General features: G+C 45.0%; 2 protein-coding genes across 3 annotated transcripts in view; one reads left to right on the top strand and one right to left on the bottom strand.

Moving 5' to 3' along the window:
• Positions 1 to 22,407, top strand: part of TASP1 (taspase 1) — a 378,792-nt gene extending 356,385 nt beyond the window's left edge. For both annotated transcript variants that reach the window (XM_082359163.1, XM_082359160.1), the window contains one exon: positions 732 to 22,407. In XM_082359163.1, the coding sequence (XP_082215289.1) occupies positions 732 to 837 (106 nt within the window). In that variant the 3' untranslated portion in view covers positions 838 to 22,407. The remainder of the gene's footprint in view (positions 1 to 731) is intronic.
• Positions 1 to 23,520, bottom strand: part of ISM1 (isthmin 1) — an 81,564-nt gene that overhangs the window by 40,283 nt on the left and 17,761 nt on the right. The window lies entirely within an intron of this gene.

Here is a 23,520-nt window from a genome sequence, read left to right as displayed (position 1 = left end):
TTAGCGTGCCTAAATGGCCCAACTATCTAAGTCCTCCCTTGGAGGACTCCTGGGGACTCTCCTTGTCTCCCAGGACAAGGAGACCCCGAAGGTGAATGCCCCCTGCAGTGATTCTGCGCCTCTGCACATGGCCTGGGGGGCACCCAAGGCCAAGTCAAGGGTGGCGTCCGCTGTCACGAGGCAGAACCTGGAAAGCAAGTTGAAGGGCAAAGACTGGCAGAGTTCAGACTGGCCTGGGGGTGGGGGTGGTGGCCTTGGGGACCCTTGCCCAGCTTATTGTTTTAATTAAGAAGATGGATTTCTCTCAACACCCAAAGTTAAGACCCATCACTGAAACCTACCACAAATCTTTCTGCTCCAAGTACCGCTAAACTAGGTTTTAAAGGGAACTGGACCTTAACCTTGGAATCCTAGAGAAGGGCTCATGGTGTTGAGGAAGGGTCCTAGGCTAGGAGGTATGAGGCCCGGTCTATGTCTCCGCATTGCCCCTACCTAGTTTTATAAGCTTAGGCAAGTTCCTGTACCTTTGCACCTAGATTGGTAGGGTTTGTAAAAACGTCCACAGATTCTCTTTCTGTAAATATCTATGCATTGGGTAGTTGTCTCCTACACTGTCTTTGCATCTGGTCATGTGACTTACTTTGGCTGATGGATAAGCAGAGATAAGTGTGTCTTGGAGCTTGCTTTTTTTTTTTTTTAATTTTTTTTTTATTGCTCTTTTCAATCTCAAGGTCTGGGCTAGCCTGTGGGATGAGGACAGACATGTGGAACAGAGACGATCTACCCCAGACTGAACAGCCTGTCAATGACCAGTCACTCAAATGGAGACCATCCTAGACCATCTGGCCCCAGCTGAGCCAGTCCAGACTAGGAAAGCCACCCAGCTGACCCATGGAATCGTGAGAAATGATAAACATTTGTGCTTTTAAGCTAATGAATTCAGAGTGGTTTGTTACATGGCAAAAGCTAACTGATATCAGTTAGCAAAAGCTAACTGATAACAGGACCTCAGTTATTTCTTCTGTAAAATGGGTGTGGTGACATAGGATGGGAACTAGAGAAAACCTCTCAATCCATCTAGTTCTGACCTCCTAGGAATGGAAGCCTCAAGAGACACTTGTCCTGGAGAAAATGTTTTCAAACAATTAAAGAAAAAAACCTGATACCAAATGCTAAAAACATCAAACTGAGGGTGGGGAAATTAAACAAAAATGTGATGGTTCTAAATGCATGAAGTGCAAATACTATCTTCAATGTCGAGCATGCTTCCTTCTTTCTCCCATCCTTCTACCTGCTGACTCAAAGCTGGGTCAAATCCGTTGGAAAACATCCCCCTGCCTACTGCTTCCATCATTTACATGTGCTGCTCTGTTAACAGCTCCAAGGTCAGTGTTTCAAAGATTCGGAGCTGAGACTTAACAATTCTCCCTCACACATTCATGATGCACCTGTATGGCTTTGTTGGTTCTCAGAAACTAGTAATGCTCATTTATTAGGGAAACCCTACTGACACTATAAAACAATTATAGAGCCATCATAGACCAACTATAGCCTGCGGTGAAGAGAAAGCTGTACACCACCAGGACCTTTCCCACCTGTCCATACAGATTGTTTTTATTTGGATTCCTGTTCTGTTCTCCTCCAGGGAAACTGTTTGATCCCTGCTTGGAAAGCTGGCAGCTGATGTGATTGTGGGCCCTGGACTTAGCTTGGCTAATCTTTCTCGATAAATGGATGGAGTTTTGTTCTGTTTATAGATTCACTCAACAAACACTTTCTGGGCATCTATGGGTTGGCCAAAAAGTTCCTTCAGTTTTTAAGTAAAAATAAAAGACACGTTCTACATTTTCACCAAGGACATTATTGAACAACGTATTCACTGTTTTGTTCCACTACCTTCTGCCATTTTTCAGGCAACTTCAAAATTCCATCTTCCCAAAACTTTTTATCTTTTTGAGCAAAGAACTGTTCCAGGTGCCTTTTACAGTCTTCCAGGGAATTGAATTTTTTTCCATTAAAAGAATTTTGTAAAGACCTAAATAAATGTAAACTGAAGGTGCAATGTCCGGTGAATATGGCAGATGAATCAGAACTTCCCAGCCAAGCTGTAACAGTTTTTGCCTGGTCATCAAAGAAACATGCGGTCTTGCGTTATCCTGATGGAAGATTATGTGTTTTCTGTTGACTAATTCCGGACGCTTTTCATCAAGTGCTGCTTTCACTTGGTCTAATTGGAAGCAGTACTTGTTGGAATTAATCGTTTGGTTTTCTGGAAGGAGCTCATAATAGAGGACTTCCTTCCAATCCCACCATATATACAACATCACCTTCTTTGGATGAAGACTGGCCTTTGGTGTGGTTGATGGTGGTTCATTTTGCTTGCCCCACGATCTCTTCCATTCCACATTATTGTACAGTATCCGCTTTTCATCGCCTATCACAATTTGTTTTAAAAACGGAACGTTTTCGTTATGTTTCAGTAGAGAATTGCATGCGGAAATACGGTCAAGAAGGTTTTTTTTGCTTAACTTATGTGGAACCCAAACATCAAAGCAATGAACATAACCAAGCTGGCGCAAATGATTTTTAACTCTTGATTTGGATATTTTGAGTATGTCGGCTATCTCCCGCGTGGTGTAACGTTGATTGTTCTCAATTAATGTCTCAATTTGATCTCTATCAACTTCAACTGGTCTACCTGACCATGGAGCCTCATCCAGCGAGAAATCTCTAGCACGAAACTTTGCAAACCACTTTTGACATGTTTGATCAGTCACAGCACCTTCTCCATACACTGCACAAATCTTTTTTTTGTGTTTCAGTTGTGTTTTTACCTTTCTTGAAATAATAAAGCATAATATGCTGAAAATGTTGCTTTTTTTCCCCATCTTCAATATTAAAATGGCTACACAAAAATTCACCACTTTTGGTAAGTTTTTTTTTTAAATGCACGCTAATATGACAGCTGTCACAATACAATCTAACAAAATTGTTTTGAATGAAGTTAAAGATAACTAAACGGTACCAGAGCCATCTTATGGAAAAAACCAAACGGATGTTTTGATCAACACAATACTTTGTGCCAGGTGCCTTGCTGGGATGAGACAGTTGAACAGCATATACCTTGTTAAGAGAAATGATCCAAAACTTGGAAATAAAGCAACAGGATGATTGCAAGTTGATTAGTTCATAGCAGGGCATAGTATGACAGGCCTGTCCTACTTTTCTAGGAGAATGGACCTTTGTTTCACTTATTGTTTACTATTGCTTAGGGCCTAGGCTAAAAGTTACATGCTAACTTGGAGATTTTCACCCTGTAGACATATAAATTTTTTTTTTTGGTCTGGTAGAAAAAATAACTCATTAAAAGTTCGCATCACAAGGGAAAAAAATTGAAAGTATGTGAAGTGATGGATGTTAATTAAACGTACTGTGCTAATCATTCAAAATATATCATATATCGGGACTTCCCTGGTGGCGCAGTGGCTAAGACTCTGCGCTCCCAATGTAGGGGGCCTGGGTTCAATCCCTGGCCAGGGAACTAGATCCCACATGCATGCCGCAACTAAGAGTTCGCATGCCACAACTAAGGAGCCCACATGCAACAACTAAGACCCAGCACAACCAAATAAATAAATTAATTAAAAAAATATCATATATCAAATCATTATGTTGTACACCTGGAACTTATGCAATGTTATATATCAATTACATTTCAATAAAACTGGGAGAAAAAGAAACAATAACTCAAAGCTTACTGTTTTATTGCCCTATAGGACATTAACCAGTTTTGCTTCTAACTCGCAAATTTACTTTGTCATGATTTTCCTCACTGATTTTATAAATATCTGTTCCTCACATGCTCTGAACTAGAATTAGCATGTCCCTAGTTCCCTCACTAATTAGTTAAATAAACCTTTGACATGTATTCATTTTATATGAGACATTTTTAACATTATGAAAATCATATTTGGAGAAAGTTTTGTCTTGAAGGACTTCAGACTCCAGTGGGGAAGTTAAGAAATGCTTACATATAAAATGCCAGGTAGAAAGTGGGAAATTCTCTAGGAGTGAAAGAGTACAGCGTCAGGAAGTAAAATGATCCATACTTCTAATTATGATTCCACAACTCACCGTCTACTGAATCTTTAACAATCACCACATATTCTTCTTTCATTTTCTCTAAAAGATCCCTATCTATCAATAGATACCGGTCCAATGCACTAACAAGCTGAAATAAGTATGGAGAAGAATGGTTTGTGAGCAGGACTTTTTGTGGATTTCTCCTTTTACTGGGGAGGGCAGAAGGCCAAGTGTCAGATGGCAGAGGGCACACCCCCCCCCGCCCCCCGCTTTCAACCATTACCTCCCTTCCCCCATACAATTTCCTACTCTGACCTTAGAGAAACAAAGCACCTACTAGTTTTTTTCTCAACAAAGATCATTCTTTCACTAGAACTCAGTTAGCTGAGCTTCAAGGAAAGAGAAGAGCAAGTTTCTCAGGGGCTTTCTTTTGGGGATGGTCATGAAAGTGGGGGCACGATAGAGAACGTGCTTACATGTTACTATTCTCCCCAGGATAAACATCACGGTACTAGGGTGTATCCATCTGAATCTGGGCAGCAAATGGATGGCACTGAGGTATGTATGGGTGACCAAGGGAGCTTAATGAAAGAACAATTGACAGATGTCTGGACAAAGAGGTGGGAAACCACCAAAGATGCTACAGTATGGCCAGGAAAGCCAGGGAGATCTTACACTCCCAGGCCTGAAGAGGCAAGGAAAGGGAGAGGTTACTCTTCCCCAAAGGGAGAGAGAGGTGTGGCTGTGTGTGTGTGTGCATGCACACGTGCACGGGGGCCTTACTAAATACTGCAACCTCCCTCTCCTCTTCCTCTCCTCTCTTGCCACCTTCACCATTGGCCAAGTCCAAACAGAAGCTCAAGAGCAAGGGAGCCCGTTGATGGGATACATTCCGATCACACATCTGAGGCACAAGTTAGGATGGAGAAGGGTGAAAGGTGGATCTTGAGAGGTGAATGGAAGATACTGAGCACACAGGACATGTCTGGGAGAAACCACACTATCACCCAGGCCAGGCACTGGAAGTTAGATCTAATCTTCACAACATCCCTTTGAAGGAGACATGAGCACTGGTGTTCCAGGGAGAAAGAAATTGAATCCCAGAGGCCCCTGGCTGGCAAGTAGGCACCACAGCCCTGTTCCTTCCACTGTGCGGTGCCATCCTAATTTCTCTCCTGGAGGTGTTATTTAGAGTAAAAGGATCTGCAGCCACCTTGGAGTTCCCATCTTCCCCCAACTGCAGCCCTCGCCCAGGTAACAGGTCCAAGAGGCCTGGTTCAGGCACACTGGCCTGCAGTGCACTGTTGATTTAATCCTCAACTCTGCTCCCCTACTTTGTTTGGTAAGGGGGTCCTGGCCGCATTTTCTTAGGAAAACTCCTATCTAGATACCAGTCCAGCCCAAAGCTGCTTGGCTTGTGCAGGCTGATGACTTCGCAGGTCCAGTTAGTGCTGGTCAACAAAAACAGTCGGTATAATGACGCTGAATTACAATAATGGCAGCAAACTCGTGATGGAAGAAGACAGGAATGAAATGGCACATAGTACTTCATGCAAATGTTATGGGAGTTATTTCGGTGGGCCAGAGGCAGAGAATGGAGAAAGTAGGTCACAAAGAGCCAGGTTCCAAACTATCTCTTTGGATATTAGCTTTTGGGGTCATCACATTCCTCCTGAGATTTGCTAAGCATTTGTGGTGAACTTTGAAAGTGACAGGGACGCAAATGGCCATCCACAGTAGAACGTATAAGGAAGGTGTATGCATACAATAGTTATAGAATGGAATATTATCAATGAAGTTCTCAAATGAAATGTTGAACAATCCAGATAAAACATATGATTCCATTTATATAAAGTTGAAAAGCAGGTAAAACTAACCAATGTTGTTAGAAGTCAGGACAGTGGTGACCCTGGGGGTGCTGGTGACCAGAGGGGAGCCCGGGGAGGGGGGTGTCTGGGAGGAACAGCCATATTCTGTTTCTTGACCTGGCAGCTGGTTACACGATGTGTTCACTTAGGGGAATTTGTTGAGCTGTACACGTATGATTTGTGCCCCTTTCTGTATGCAGGCGACTTATCTACGGAACTTATATAACTACCAAGAACACAAGGGAAAATAATAAAATAGAAAGGGAATCATAGAGAAATGGCAGTTGGCAAGGTCACAGAGATTTCTTAAAGACACCAATCTTCTGTTACTGCTATTTTCTGAACAATTAAACGATGCAGGAAAATATGGTATTTGAAACACGAGGGCCTCCACTCTGCCCATTATTTCCCTGTGACCTAGTGTTCTCACCTCTAAAATGAGGAGCATCTCTGTAATAAAAACATTTCTTTTCTCCCCTTTATTATCCCCTCTCCCATTGGTCTTTCCTAGGACTCACTGTTACCTTGTTATCTTTTCTCTTGAATGTTTTCTTCTCAGGCCCAGCTCCCACCTTCCCTAGTCCAAACCTCCACCTCCACCTCCACCTCCACCATCTTTTCCAGTGTTGTGCCATAGTCTTGTCCAAACGCTCTTTATGGATCATCTCAATCAATGTCTCCCGAAGCTCCCCACCAGATGGGTACAATTATCATCACCCCCATTGTACAGATGAGAAAACCAAAGCTGAGAATGTTACCAAAGTCACCAGCTCCTAAAGGGTCCAGTGGGGACTGACCATGACTGTGAAATCTGGCAGACAGGAAGGTGCTGATGGGGTTCATGCTGGACCAGTGGAGACAAGGGAAAGCAGCCTGTGTTGGCTGAAGCCACGGGAAAGAATGTCAATACCTCTTTCAACCACCCCAGTGTCAAGAGTGGCCAGGATACAGAGGGAGGACTTAGACTCTGGCCAGCAGCCTCTCCAAAGAGGCCCAACTTCGGGAAGGATGGGGAGGCCGGTGCATTAGTCTTTTGAGTTTTAAAGCCATTTTCATCTCTACAATCCATATTAAAATACAGCTAGTCCTGAGAATAGTTACACCAGACCTCCCGGGCAGGAGCAGGACACAAGGTGGGTCCCAGGATTCAATGCTCCATCTTTACAGAACATGGTGCAGGGGTTCGTTGGGTGGGGGCGGCACATGAGAGTGTATCTGGCCTGGCCCCGGAATACAGGGTTCCTGCCTTCCAGCCTGGTGCTCTTCCTATTGAACTGGCGGCTCCGGCTGTCCCATTGCTCTCCACACTTTCCCAAGACTGAATTACAAAATGTTAGCATTTCCCTTTAGAATTGCAGTCACACCAAAAAATCTGGACCTCGCTAAATGCTCTCTGAGTGAATGGATGGATGGATGGATATCCATCCATGGATGGATGAAAAAACAGAATTTCAAAGCCTGATGGGTGTGGGCACAGCTGACTCCCTGTGGTTTCATTCAGGGCGACCATGCAAGTGGTGTAATCTGTGCATGGAAGAAAAGAGTCTGGTGGGGGGCAAGTAGGGGTTGAAATTGAGACTGGAGGAAGGGGTGTCATCTGCCCAGACAGAGTGCCTTGCTGTAACTCATATAGAGGCTAAGAGGTGCTCATAGATGCCTTTGGGTCAAACCTCTCTGTCTCCTCTAGCTGCAAAGACTTTCTTTCCCTTGGCTACATAGAAAACTCCTATGCATCCTTAAAAACCCTGTTTAGATATTGCCTTCTTTGTGAAGCTTCTCTGAGCTTCAGCAGAATTAGTCTCTCCTTGCTCTGCATTACTTCCCATACCTTATACATACTTTTTTTAATGGTATTTTTATACGTTATTAGAATTTTTTCATTTTTGTCCAGTTTCTGGCTAATAAAGGCACACAAAAAGTGACTGAACTGCAAACTCAGCTGCACAAGGGGTAAACTATATTAGCCATGTTAGCTTCTTCAAGTCCATTGATCCCTGCTGACAGCACAAAGAGTATTTTGTCTATTTCTGAAATTCCTCTGCCATCGTCCTAGTCCAGGCTACCATCATCACTTTCTCCTCTGTCTTTCCAATCTCAGCTTAAATATCATCTCCAGAGAGGGAGGACTTCCCTAATCATCTAAGTAGTGTCTCTCCCCCCAGACAGTTCCCTTCCATCATTCTGCTTATTTCCTTTATAGTATTTGTCACAAGCCAAAACATTTCCATTTATAGGCTTTCTACTTTGTTGTCGGCTCCCTTCAGAGTGTCACCTCCTTGAAGCAGGGATTGTGTCTGTTCTGTCACTTCCATATCTCAGCACTTAGCCCAGAGCCCAGCACACAGTAGGACCTCACTGCTGCCCTCTGAATGAATGGATGGATGGATGAATAAATGGACAAACAGGATTTCAAAGTCTGATAGGCTAGGCACACTTTACTCACCCTACATGTCTGGAACCACATCTGGGTCCCAGGGTGTGTGAATGAGGAAGGTCTCCCTGGCTTGGCTCCTGGCTTGGTCTGCACTTGCATGGTGACTGCAAGTCCTGGCACAGTCACTTCTCCCCAAGTCATGTCATGAGCAATGCCTGGTGCCTCCCTTTGCCCAGAGAGAGAATGTGGAGACTGCACTGGGGGTACCAATGGTGACAGCTGCCTGGGTGGGACCGATTCACCGCTCCACACCCAGCCAGCGCAGCAAGGAGCAGCCCTGGTGGAGCTCAGGGGACAGTGGGATTGGGAAGCAGGGGCCAAAAGGAGACTCCTAAGGAGACGAAGCACAGGGACCCAGGTATTTTGCTCTTTGGAACTCATTTCTGACCCTGAACATTCTCTGAATCTACTTGCTTCTCTTCAATGTCAAATAATTCAAAGACTTTAAATAGATGTATATCTATATACGTATTTATTTATAAATGCACACTCTTATGTGTACATAAGTGTATATAAACATATATTTGTGTATATAACCATGTATATAAGTATATATATGTCTATAAATATACACACATATTTATATATACACATATGGAGATGTGTGCTTTAATTTTAATTTCTGTTTTAATTTTTAATTTAAAGATGTCCTAAGTAGCCCATTCTCTCCTAACCAAGCTCAGAGAAAATATGGTAATAATGCAGAGTTATCGCTTTAACTTAGTGGTTCTCAAAGTGCCGTCCTCAGAACAGCAGCATCTGGCCACTTGTTAAAAATGCTGATTCTCAGGACCCACCGTCACCCTGCAGAATCAGAGTCTCTGGGGTAGGGCCCGGTACCCTGTGTTTTAACACGTTCTCCCAGTGATTCTGATGCAGGCTGACATCTGAGACCCTCAGCTCAAACCAGGGGAAGACGAGGAACGGGCGTCTGAGCAGTAGTTAGGAGCTGTTCTTCTGAGGGTCGCTTTGGCAAAGGGAAAGATTTCCAGAAAACGAAGGGCTCTCAAAGGGTTGGTGTACTTCTTATAGGGGAAATGTAAGCAGGGAAACAGCAAATGAGCCCCAAGCACCAAGTCTGGCCTGGGGAGACCCTCTAAGCAGTCAGGGATCCCCCCACGATGAGGATACTGTGAGGGGAAGGGCAGAGCCCCTCGCCCTCCAGGGTCCCTGAGTCAAGTGACATTCGACACCGACACACAGGGTGAAGAGACCAAGCCCCGAAGATGGAGGGTGAATGGCACAACTCGACTGGCTTCCCACTTTCCCCAGCATCCGTACCTTCCTGTCTCATCATGTTTGCTTGGGTAGCAAGTGCCCCCCATGGGGCAGCAGAGGGCTTCTGGCTGATTTCTCCCTCACTGTGTTTCTGCCTCTGAACCAGCCGCATGGGTCTGTGGGGAAGGACAGGCTTGTGTCCTGATTGGCAACTGGATAAACTTTTCTAGCTCAGGGGGCTGGCAGAGGATTAAACAAGGCCTAGAAGGGGGCCCTCAGGCAGGCCTAAGAGAGAGAAATTATCCATCAGTTTATGAGACATGTGGAAGAGAGATGATGGGAGATGGAGAGTCGGACAAAGAGTTTCTCCAGGTTCCCCGATGCCAGGTGACTGTTCCCATGGTTTGCAGATGGCTCCTCTTTCACCTGAGAGCTCCATGGTGCCCATCAAGCCCTTCCACCCGCAAACCCATCGGCAAGGATCAATCAGAGACCATCCAACTCCTAACTTGCAGTTTTCCGGGAGATTTAAGCAAAGACTCGTGTGAAGTTGAAGAAGCAAAATCTATCTGTCCCCAACACATCCACAGCAGTCACCGTCTAAGCCAAAGGTTCCTTCTCGAAGGGAGAGCGTTCATTCACCAACTTGCACACCTGCTCCTGGTTCTTCAGGGTGATCTTCCAGAAAACAGAAGCCTGATGGATGCCTTCACCCTGGGGGTCTGAAGACCCTGTAGGCAGTGTCCGCTCCTGCCAGGAATCCACCCCTACAAAATGGTCTCTTCAAACAAGCCACACAGGCCCCAACTGGAAAGGCTCATGTAGCAACCAGAGCTTTGCTCTCCGCTAGCAAATTTATCCCTCATTCATTGACAACACCATGTATCTGCTTTAACTCCAAATCTTTCCTATTTACTCTCCACGTCTGCACATAGAGGGACTGGTTTTTAGATAGAGCCAAACCCATTTTTAACCAGAGCCCTGGGTATTCAGTCACTAAAAGCTCCAAACACCCTCTCCAGGGCCTACAGAAAAGGCACACTGTCGGCAGAAAGTTCTCCACCGTGGCCCATTTCATGAACTTATGAATGGCTTCTTTCAAAATCCTGATTTTGAAAGCAGCCTCCAGAAGGTCAGGAGACAGTTTGTTACAAGTGGATCTGTTCCCTCTCTGACCAAAGGAAATAGTTTCTAGCTTTTCCAAGGAGAAAGGAAGCATCTTTTGCCCAGTCCTGGTTCCCTCCCTCCCTCACACCTTGCTCTCTCTCTGCCGGATCATGATCTCAGGCCTGAAGCCCCAGGAATAAAAGATCCCTGTCCTCGGAATTCTCGTCCCCGCCCCAAGCAGAATTTTGCTCGTTCCAGGTCTTGAACAAAGATTCCCCGGCACACGTTTGATCTCTTCACGCTCCGTTCTCATTAGTCCTTCACACTCTCCATCACTTGGAAAAATACAAACAGCATGGTTCAGTTTTAAGGTTAAGAACTGACAGTCTCCATAAACATTGTTACAGTAAAAGCTGACTTATCCACTGCCAGCATTCGGTGTCTGCGGGAGGGGGACGTGGAAACCCTGAGCATCAGAACAAGAGAAACAAGTGCTGAACTTCCAACTGCTGGGTGAAGGATGCCCCCATGGCGTGGCTGGCAAAGACCTGTGTGGATCCATCCCTGGATGATAGTTAAAGGATTACAGGGAGAGACAGGCAAATTCAAGGAGCAGGGTGGCTCAGGCATAAATTTCTGACCTATGAAAAACACAAAGCCATCAACGGTCCTAAGTTGTGAGATCGCAGAAATTAAAAGTGGTCCATGAAGAGGTTATACAATCATTCTCAGGATGCTATAAGTAGGAAGAAGCAGAGGGTGAAATAGATGGAGGCAAGGAAGACCTTGAACTTCAGCCACACTCCACCCTCAACCATGTCAAATATTTACGTGCTGAAATCATCTAATTAGCAGGGATTTATTTTGATGGTGTGTGGGCAGATGAGCATCAGAACCCTTATTCATTTACTCACTTATTCATGCAACATATAATCACTGAGAGCCAATTGCTCTGTTCTAAGTGCTGGGAATACAACAGAGGGGAGATAGGGACAGTCCTTGCCCTCACGGGGTTTAATAGTCTCCAGCGGCATTTCTCAAACTTTGCTCACCTCCTGATGTCCGGGTCACACCCCATGCCGTTTAAATCAAGGTGACTGGGTGGGATCCAGGTACTAGCACTTTTAAAAGATCCCTAGGGGATTCCAATGTGCAGCAAAGTTTGGGAACAACATAGTAGTTTTAACTGTGTTGACACGATTGGCCCGATCAGTGAGCGTGGAAGCCTGGCCCGTGGCTCACCTTAGCAGCTCCTGCTCAGCTCTGTGAAACTACACGTGACCGCAAAGACTGCATCCTAACATCTTCAGTGCAAGGGCAAAATTCTCTGTCAGCTCAATCCTCTCTGAGCTCTCCCCAGGGAGTTTCCTAACTAAAAGGAATAGCCACATCCTCACACGCTGGTAGGGAAACTTCCTTAATCCAAACCCGAAATCAGGACACATTACCCTGCACCTGATCTGATAATGGTATAAAATATTTGAAACCCAGGCCATCCCAGAAGCCCTAAGCCCCCTGGCTCCCGTATTGACAAGGTCATTTCATGGCATGAATCCTGGAAGCAGACTCCCAGCAGGCTTAAATCACACGATTTCTTTGTTAAGGTTGAAAAAGAGAACTTGCTTCTTAAGCCTTTGCCTTCCGTTCTCTCTGAGCTTTGATATCCTTCAAGTGATCAATGGAAATCCATTATAGACTTTCTTGGACCTACTCCTGGATTTTCATCAATTTAGAAAGGAAATGTTACATTAAGTCTTTTTTTTTTTTTTTCCTGGAAGTCCCCAGGAATTTTCAAAAATGAGAATAAAGGAAAAGAGAAAGAAAAGAGGCGTCGGCTTTGAAGTTGCAATGACTACGCCAGAAAACAAAATAAAACAAAACAAAACAAAGATGGATCTTGAGAAAAATGTTTCAGGAGAAGGACGTCCCCCTGCTTCCCGTCGCGCCTTCTTAAGGGTGAAGTGGTCTCCACTCAAACCACCAGAGCCTGCCAGTTGGCCAACTCAGCAGCATTCCACTATAGAGATTAAAACCAACTTTATGATTGTGGTGCAAATAATAAAGAGCCTGGCAGGATTTCCTTCCAAAATGAAAGCTCATTTATTTTCTGAGGTGTATAATTTGGTTGCAAATGTTTCCTTTGGGCCAAAACATCCCAGATTGGGTTTTTGCCTGGAACACATCACTGCTTTGCTGGGGAAGAATGGACTCTGTGTGGTCCCTCCGTGTCCATCCACTCGGGGCATGGAGGGGTTCAAGCAGGTCCACTCTTGCTTCATGTCTGGTCTGGCGGCAGCAGTCTAGGGGACAGAACCAGGGATGGGGAAGCAGGAGGCGCTGGGCCTGGACTGGCTGCACCCACTCCCAAGTCCTGGTCCATCTGTGAAATGGGCGGGTTCACTGCTGGCTCCCACTCAGGCCTGTTCCCATCCCTCTCAGTGGTGGGCAGAGTGGAAGGGCCTTAGGAACCCTGTTCCCTGTGAGACATGGCTTTTCTTCCAGGTCTTTGCATCCTTATTTTGTTGATCTTTTCCAAAAAAATCATCCTAAAAAAATCCACCCAGAAATGACTAATATTTGGATAAAGGCAAAGCCAGCTTCTTTCCAGGGCTCATGGGCTTACCACACGTACCTGGGACCAGAGTTTGGCCCATGGTGTTAAGCCAATCTCACCCAAATATAAATAGCTTTCTCTCCTATACAAGTAGATTAAGAAATAACAAGGTTTGCTACCATTTTCATGTTTATCAACCCTCTTCCTTACGTCATATATTTTTAACCTGCCTTCCATTTGCATCTTCACATCAAATTCAAAGCCAGTGCCAGTGCTATGCTTTGTAGATGAAAACATATTTATTCCACAGTTTTTTTCCTTTTCCTTCCAAACAGCTGGTAATGCAGAACAGGAAAACATCTTGTGGGCTCTAAGGGATGGCATCAAAAGTCATCATGTGACATCCCTTTAGGATATCAGAAGTTGTTCCTCTAACACTGGGATTGGGTGAAGGAGGGGGAAAGAAGTGGGCTGAAAGGGGAAACAAAATCAATGCAGTTCACCCAGGGAGCATGAGAAGAACAGTGGTAGAAATTATTAGGGTTACGGGACCTGGCTCAAGAGGTGAAGTTCAACGGTGTCATGTATCATGAAGTCACCTGCCAGGAAATGATGGAGCATACTTTCGCTAAACCTGAGATCCTCCTGAAACAGACCTCAGCAGTATGTCAGGCAAAAGGTAACATGAAAATAGCTTCCTATGGCGTGTAGATGTCTCACTGCTAAGATGAATGATCTACCCATTTGTCAAAATTATATCTAATTTGCCAGTTGGCCATGGCCACTCTGAGTCAGTTCATACACCAGCTACACAGTTCATGTTCAGCTTTTTGGATAATCACCTGCTACTGGACATCAGGCCCCTAATTCAAGTGGAGCCATAAGAAATGTTCTCGAAGGAGAATGGAGTGAAGAAATGCTAGAGAATAAAGGTTTCTGACGATTCATGTACAAAAAAAGATTCTAATATGGACTGGGCAGCCACAGCCTCAGTCTCCGAGTAACCCAGCGACTCTAGATAATTCCTTCAGCACTTTCAGCCACTGCCATAAGCAACACATCGCCCACCTGCAACTTGGAAAATCAGATTCACACGGTGTTTGGAAACCACAATACTGACACAGGATGAAAAAGTCGTAGAGGAAATTCCGGCTTTCCTCAGTGTCAGACGCACAAAAGCAAGGGATTCAAACCATGCCTGCTGCATGAATGTCAGTTCTGCACTGTGGTTAGAGGGTTTTATTCTAGGACACACACATCATACTGCAATAAAAGAAAGGCCAAGAGCGACTTCTTTTTGAAAACCATAATTCTTTCCTACTTCACTACCTTATGTCAATACATCTGAGCCTCTGGGGCTGTAAGTCACTTCCTGTCGTGGTCAAGTTTCATTTCCTCTAGAAGCTTTCAATCCTTTTCACAGTTCCCAGGTGCAAAGATGACTTGACTGAAAGTCATTTTGAATTCAGAATGTTGCCCACAGAGTCTGGACAGTGGGGTTTAAGAAATAATTATCCCTCATGCCTTAGTCCCCCTTTTAAATTACTCTTCCTCCTGTGAACATGCATGCACACACACACACATACATCAACAGACACATACAGACACACACACACCAACAGACAGACAGACACACACAAACACACACACACCACTTTCCTGCAAAAATGCCTGTGGTTCCTGCCAAGACATCTGGCAAAGGGATCCTAAGTCACTAGAACCTTCCTGACCTGTGCAGGCTACAAGCTGCATGACACCTTACTTCACCTCATGGTCAGAAGTGAATCAGGGGACAGCAAGAGACATACAAAGTGACATTTTAAAACATGATGTTTCCTGACATTGCTTTTTTGGGTAAGTTGAAATGGTTAATTCACAGAAGAAGAAGAATTGCAGATCCAGGCCCTCCTCCTGCCCTGATGGTCTTTTACTTATTTATTGAAAAAAAATCTCTGTTCTACTCCATCCTTTGCCCTGGAGTGGTTAAAAAAATCAAAGAGTAGGATATTCATTACAGTGCAGGGGTTGGTGAGTGACTGAACTGTTCCATTAAAAAATCAGGTCAAGTTAGGTGGTTTTACATTTAGAAGAAAAAAACAAATATGAACAGAGAAGCCCAAACTAGTCACTTCCTGCTTACAGGCCAGGCCACTGGGAGATTGGGTGATACCTTGGAACTCGGGAATTTAATCAGGGCTCTGCCTCAGTCTGCTGTTAGCAAATAGGTAAACCTTCCAGGTCTCAGTTTCTTTACCTATAAAATGAAAATAACAATATCCACTCCCCAAATGTGGGGAAGGCATTTTGGAAAGCACAACACTAAGTGACATATCAGATTTTACCAAACAGGTGCTATATGCCGGGGGCTACAGTATGTGCCGTGGGGTATGAAAGAGAAGTAAGTTACCATCCTGTTCCCTTACTCCATTCTGGCAGGCAGAGTGGGGAGTAGGGATGTTTTGTATATTTTATCTATACACATATATATGTATATATACATATGTATATATGTGTATATACATATATATGTGTATATATACAACTATATATACACATATATCTATACCTATGATTGCATTGTATAGATATAGATTAGACAGATAGATAACTGTACATAAGGAGGAATGTAACCCTCGCTTAATGGATGTGCAATGCTGTAAGTGTTAGAAATGAGCCATTTCTACGTCGACAGTTCACAGGAAAGTTTTTGTGGCTTGTCCAGACTTTTTGCAGCTGGAAAGAGGGAGAAGTTAGTTGTAGCCTGAGCAGAGAGGCAAAAGAGCATGGGGAGGCCACAAGGACTAGTAAGAGTCTAATTTGGCTGCAAATACAGCCTATAAAGCAAAGGGCAAGAAAAGTTGATTAATTCCAGATACGCAGCTCCTCAATACACGTTTTCAGGCAAGAAATGGGGTGGGGGGAACCACTGGACTTCTTAAGCAGGGAGGGCAACAACTTTTCAGAAGATGAAGCTGAGTATTTATTACATTTTAATGAGTATGAGAAGAGAGACACTGGAATTGAAAAGGAGATCTGGGAAAGTAAAGACACAGGTCGCCACACCAGAGAGCGAAGGGGAATTGTCACCGTTGGGACAAGAGAAATAGGTAGGGACCGATGTCTGTTTGGAGGGGAGTATGATTCCATCTCCTGGAATTCACACCTTTGTGCAGTTCACTCCCTTTGAGTGTGGGATGGAGCAAGTGACTTGCTTCTAACAAACAGAATGAGGCAAAAGTGACGGGAGATCACTGAGATTAGGCAGCAGAAATCCATGGATTTCATCTTGCTAGTACTCTCTGGTTCTGATGAAGCCAGCTGCCATAGTTGGGCTGCCCCATGGAGAGGTCCACTTGGCAAGGAGCTGAGGGTACCCTCTGGCTAACAGCCCTCAAGAAAATGGAGAAAATGGAGTCCTCACCCAACAAGTGAGCTCGGAAGCCAGTCTTCCACCAGCCACACCTGGACATGACTGCAGCCCCATCTGATACAGTGGATCAGCCTGGGAGAGGCCTCGGACCGGGGCTGCCCAGCTAAGCTGTGCCCCAATCCACAGAAATTCTAAGATTATAAGTGTCTGTTTTTTAAGCTGCTAAATATTGGAACAAGAGACAACTAATACAGGGAGGAAGATACTTAACTGACCTGGATGTTGAGGAACAGATGCTCTCTGAGATTAAAATCCCAGACTCATGGGCCAAAGTTGTACATACTCTTTCTTCTAGGCTTTGTTGATTTTAGAAACTTTTCATAAAAAGAAACCTCTCCACCACCCCTTTCTTTCACTGTTTCCTAGGGCTGATTAAAGAAACATGACTTGATTTTCAATTTCAAGTGACTCAGGTGGGCATTCCAATAGAAAAGCGTCAGGAAATTAATGCCATACACACCAGGCAAGGCAGATGCTTCTGAAGCTGACACGTAGGTGAAGCACACCTTTCCTTTGTACACATCTTACACTCTTTTGATTTTACACTGGTATTTGTTTTGGGGGGCCTGGGAAAGGGGGACACATCCTCTCAATATAAAATGAGTCATTACAGAAATGCATGAGTGGCACCAAAATACTTGAATGAGAGTTAAAAAAACTTGGCCAAGGGATTTTTAGGAAATCTCATTATCTCTTCATTTATGTTTGAATTATGGACGTATTTAGAAAATATCGTGCCTGTGAACTGTGAGATAAACCTCCATGCTAACCTTTCTATTATATTTTTATATGAAGCATGATTAGTTGTAGTTAAATTCTTTTCACCCATCTTTTTGCTGTGAGTAAAAGAAATTGAAGAACTGTCTTGCCACATAATTTGTAGAACTTAAAGATATGTAACGTCCAAATAATGAACCACACTCTTTTTATCAGCTAAGGCTGGTTTTGCATGGTAGTGGGAAACGGAGCCTCCGTACTTGAGCTTGACACCTCAGTGACATTGGTGGTCCTCTCAGTGCTGAGGGACTGTCACTTGCAAACCAATCAGAGGTAAGCTGTTCTGAATCATCTCCTGCTCCTGTAGACTTTTCAACCTTTGAAGGGGCGAGCAGATCTTTGCATTTAGTCCAGGACCGAGGCCAATTTTCTCTCTGCCTGAGTTTACCTCCCCTGTCCGTGAGTGAAGGAAAAGAGAAAAATACCCTGTTTGCGCTTGTTCATAAGTGTTACCTTTTTAAACTGGCTAAGGGGGTATCTCTCTTCCGGACCTGTGGGGGATGAGCACTGCCTCCACTGCAGCTGTGGTAACAGATAAACATTGCCTTCTGCAAACACCGTGAGCTCTGAGGCTTCTGTCCATTCCACTAAAGCAAACCTATTATCTGGATAATTGAGGGAATAAGTCCATCTTTCCTGCAAACACCTGACTAATTCAGGGAAACTGCACCTGCTACTCTAACTGCAGAAATACTGTGAATTTCCAAGTCTTGTATTCCCTGTCAAATGGGTTGTAACAAGTCCTACCCAAACTGTGTTTTGCTGATTAGTATCCGGATAAATATTCACAGTGCAAATAGCTGCTTACAGGTGATGAATATGGCTTCAAATTCTGGGCATGCTTAATTTCTCCCCTGGGTTTTGGCACTGGGGAAGGACTAGGTTTTTTCTTGACTCAGGACTTGTTTTCTGAGAAGTGATGGGCTGCACGGCAGGTAATAGTCAGTTATTGGTCATGTGATGAGAAAACCGAGAGGTGAGGCAGGAAGAAGGCAAACAGATGACAGCCCAGGCCCAGGTGTGGTACCCAGAAGTATACATACAAAGTCCTGAAAGCACAAGCCACCGTGAGCAATAAGGCAGAGAGGGCCAATCGTTCACTAAACAAACATAGGCGCTCCTGCCCCAAAATAGAGGCAGCCCCCCGCCCCACCCCCCAGGGAATGAATTTCCCAGCCACCTTGCCTCAAGTATGATTGATGTGGGCAGAAGTGATGTGTGTCCCTTCTGAGGTGATATTGTTAAGAAGACATCGGAGGCTCTATCAGCTCATTTCCCTAGTTTTCAGACTCAACGAGATCCTCATTCCACTACCATTTTCTCACCATCCTTCAGCTTTCTCTTACTTGTGCTCATACAACACATGTTCTTTCATTGTAACCATTCCTTTGCAACTGCCCTCAACTCTCCTTGCCCCCTTCTCTCCCTCTGATCTATTCACCAGCAAAACTTCAGTTCTGGTTGAACCCAGTTATTCAACTTCTCTAGGTTAGTGGGCAAGCAGATGGGTGATGGGAAAAATAAAATAGCCCCACTTGAAAACCTCGGTCCATTTTGGATTCATGTTCTCAGACCTCAAGTGAGCACTCAGGACTGTTCCAAAGCCCACTGCCCTTTCCTGAGAACCTCGCCTTCTCCAGTATCCAAGATGACTGCTTAGTACCTTCTGTCTCCAAATTTCCTACTCTTCCTCATTGTCCTCACTGCATATTCATTGAGGGAACAGGAGTCACCCATTGGATGGTAACGCTCACATTTCCGCCACAAGGTCTGCACTCCCAGCGGCATCGCTCACCTTCTCCCTCATCCCAACTGTTACATGGAATGATCATCCCTGCTTCCATCAAAGGCCAATTCCCACACTCACAATCTTGCCTTCTTGAGGAATTTACAGCCCTCCTCTCTCTATCTGGCATCATTAATTTCTCCCTTTCTACTGGCTCAGTTTCATCAGCATCAATGATGCCCTGGTATCTCTGATCTTAAAACAAATGAACCAAAAACCCCTCCTTCAATCCCATGTCCATATGTTTCCCCTTCATAGCAAAACTTTCCTAAGACTTTCCTTTAGATTCTATTTTTACTTCCTTACTTCCCATGTGCTCCTTTACCCAGGAGAGGCTGACATCTGGTCCCGTAATGCCTCTGAAACCACTCTCATCAAGGATGCCAACCATGGCCATGCTGCCCACGGGCACCTCTCTATCCTCAGCTTCTTTGCTCTGACAACAGCATTCAACAGGAGGGCTCTTTCCTGAAGGCACTCTCCTCCTTTGGTTTCTGTGACACAACCCTTGGTTTTCCTCCTACCACTTTGGTCATGACGTCCCAGTCTCAATTCCTGGTCCATTTGACCACTTCACTGCTCATTACCTTCACTTAGACATCCACAAATATCTCAAATGCCATATGTCCAATATAGATCCACTGACATGTACGCCCCCCACCACCCCCCATAAAACTGGAAGTTATCTGGGACTCTGAAGTCCTGATTCATCAGCACATCCTGTTGGCTCTGTGTCAGAACTGTGTCTTGCATCTGTTAGCCATCGACTCTTCTCCATCCTGGTCCCTGTCCCTTCCTCTCTTGCCTACTGACATGTCTGCATCCTTCCTTCCCATTCTCCACAAAGCAGACAGAGCCATCACTCAAAATCTCTTTAATGGCTCCTTTCTTGCTGATCTCAAAAGAACAGGCAGATTCTTCACCATGGCCTACAAGGCCCCACCCTCTTCTGCAAGTTCCTAAACCACTTTCTCCCTTATACAGTGTTCTTCAGTCTCTTTTCTGTCCCTTAGTCAAGCTGAAGTCCTTTCCACCTTAAGGCTTCAGTATCTGTGATTCCACCTGCCTGACCTGCTCTCCCCCTTGTTCTTTGAAGATCTGGCTCTTTCTTATTCCCCAGCTCAGGACTTAGGTGTCACTTTTCCACCAAGTCCTTCCTTGGCCACCCTCTTTTAGTAGGTACCCCCAGGCATTTTATATCTTTGCTCCCATTTATGTCCTGATAAGCACCTATCACAATCTATAATAGTTACTTTTTTTATGAATTAATTTTTTTCAGTCTCCCCATCTGGAACATATGCTTGTTCTCTATTAATCTCCAGCGTCTGGTGCAACACCTGCATACAGTAGGCACTCAATATGTGAGTCCTGAATGAATGAATGGAATCGTGGAATGCTTACTCTACGGTTGGGTCGTGTCCTATACTTATATGTACATTATTTCATTTCCTTGACTGCCACCTGGTTGTCTCTGAAATAAGAGACACAATTCATGTTCATTTAATTTCCTTTCAACACCCTTAACAATCAAACAGCAGCTGTAACATGGCAGAATCTGGGCATCTGAGATGGACGTTTGCTCCAATTCCCTTTGGCAAAAAAAGACCATGAAAACTCTTACAGATGTTCAGAAATGGGGTTGTGCAGCTTTGTGAAGGAGGAACAGGGTCAGTCACCCTGGAACGAGTATTATGGTCTTGGGCAAGTCCTTTCATTTCTCTGGGTTTTTGATTCCTCATATATAAGAGATGTCAGGACTCAGTTTTCCAGGTTTCTTGCCAACAACGAAATTCTAGGATTTGGTGAGTGTCTGCAACCTGCCTCCTAAGCAGAGTGCCTCGCCGTGGTGGTGGGGATGGCGTTGAGCTTAAAGGAGCCTGTTCAGCCCAGAGAGCAGGGCGCTGAGCGTGTGCGCAGCCGTGTGTAGTGACCCTTGTATACATGAGCACCTGCCATGTGCCTACATGTCCTGTTGACACAAAAGGCATCCTAGTCATATTGTAGGACCAAGACAGAAACTTCCAGGGGCACAGCCATAGCCCTTCCCTGCCAACATCCAGCTCTCCTTGGATCTCAAGGGGGAGCCCGCAGATGGCCTCCCGAGGTCACTCCAGGCTGAACACGTGGGGTTTTGTGGGCGCCGAATTTTTCTTTTAAAGGGAGTCTGCGTAGTGTTCTGGCAGCTCCCGGCATCCACGCAGCCCCCACTGCACTGGCAGGTTTCCACAGTGCTTCTTTTATACCCCATCCTAAGTGGCATGAAGAACCCCAACCCAAAGGAACAACGGACACACCCGGGAGCCCTCCGAGCAAAGTAAATTGAGTTAGTGGTTTGAGCAATCTTGGAGCAACGATTCAGAGGCCCAGGGAAAAGATGCATCTCCTTAATGAGAGGGTAGCTCTTTGAAGCTGCGATTCTATCTCTTTGTTTTCCCCTGTGTTCACATCCCCGTCCTTCATTCACACGAAGAAGATGTGAATCATGCTCTTCCTGGCCCCGCAGCACACACGTCTCCCCTGACTCGGGGCCACATCATTCTGTAATTGAGTTTGCTGGGTCTGATCAGGCCCACTTCCCTTCTCTTATTCCTCTCCTTCCCCATTTCTGAGCAAGTTTAAGGCCAAGGACATTGACGTTCATTTTGGGGTTATTGCAGAGCCTAGCATGGGGCAGAGAATACGCAGTGACAGAAGCCCTGTGGGGCCTGGGGACCACACTGGATGGCGCTTCAGGGTGGCAAGGCCAGCGGGGAGAACCTGGAACAGGAAAGCTGCCTGCGCAGGTGCCTTCCAGGGAACCTGGCTCTCATCACTCCCACCTGAAGTTCAATATGACAGTCACTTTCTTGGGATTCCACGGCCTCTCCAAATATTTCTAATGTCTTCCAGTTGATGCTCATTCTCATTTATAGGTGAGACTGATCTCATTTCCTAGGTGTCTTTGGAATTGAGTATTTGGCCTCCATCAAAATCTCAGCAGGAAGATTGCAGCCGTTCATACGGTTGGCATGTCTTCCTGAACGTGCCAGCCAGGGGAGCAGAAAGCAAAGGTTCTGCGCAGTCATTAGCCTTTTTCCAGCAAAGTGTGGCGTGCTGAACTTTTCAAGAGTAATGGATTAAACAGAAGGGGAAGCTCCGAGCCAGGTTGACTTGGCCATTCTTTAAAATGCTGTATCCTCCGAGGATGGATTCGCTGCTGTAATAAGTGATCGCATATTGGAAGGTCCGTTCTGGATGGTTCCGTTTGGGCTGGTAATGTTGATTGCAGATGCCTCAGTCTCCACCACCTGGAGAAAGACTCCAAGTCAAGCCAAAGACATCCTTTAAATTATAAGTCATTTTACTTGTATGCTTGGAGTTATTTTCCCTCTATATTTCCCTCTTAGGGAATAAGGTGCTTCCTTTTCTGAGAGTTGTACAAACAGCTCCATTCCTTCCTCGCCCAGTTCTAGTATGTGTAAATGCTAACAACTCCCTGAGATTTCCGCACCAGGGTGATGTAAAGAAACGCTGTCCATGTAGATACTGGGGGACTGCATAGAACTGATCCAGGAGCTTAGTTTGGCCTCAGTCCTTAAAAAATGTTTACTCCATGAAGGATAACTTCAAATAAGTTAATGAGTAATGGGATATGAACTTTGCCATTTTGCCCAAGTTGGGTGAGGTGGCCCTCTGATTTGAGGCAGATCCCCTCTCTTGAATGACTTTCCCAAGACCTTGCAGACCCTAGGGGAAGGGTTGGAGCATAAAAATATAGCTCAATTAGTCAAAAAAGTCACCATATTGAATAGAAGGCTCTCAGACCAATGGTTAGACTTTCGGGAGTGTTTGGGCACATGTAACCACAGTGATGGAATGCCCATCTTGCAGTGCTCTCAAAGGTATTCTTTTTAAAAAAATTTTAAGTTACTGCCTCGCTTTATTGTACACGGTGTCCTATAAAGAAGATATATGTTCACAACTGAGCTTTGAAAGAGGACCGTGGGGCCAGTTCCATTTAAAGGGAGTGAAGTCAAGCAGTAAATTTGCTGGTCACTCTTTTCATATGGACTGTATCTTAGCCAGCAGTTGGTCTTTGATGTCATAACAATAGCCCTGGGCTACGGAGGCAGAGGAGGATGCCCCCTAACACTGAAACTAGTCCACACTCATTAAAATTTGGAGACCAGTCTGCGGGGTAGCACACATGACGGAGCACAGGGAGTGGACTCCAGGCTGCCGGGTGCCTTTCTCAGTGAAAAATGGCCATCTCTTCTCTACTAT

Source organism: Balaenoptera borealis (genome assembly GCF_965194805.1).
Source record: "Balaenoptera borealis genome assembly, chromosome: 16".
Classification (NCBI taxonomy): Eukaryota; Metazoa; Chordata; class Mammalia; order Artiodactyla; family Balaenopteridae; genus Balaenoptera; species Balaenoptera borealis.
Note: the sequence above shows the minus strand (reverse complement) of the source record. Positions and strands in the feature narration are given on the sequence as shown.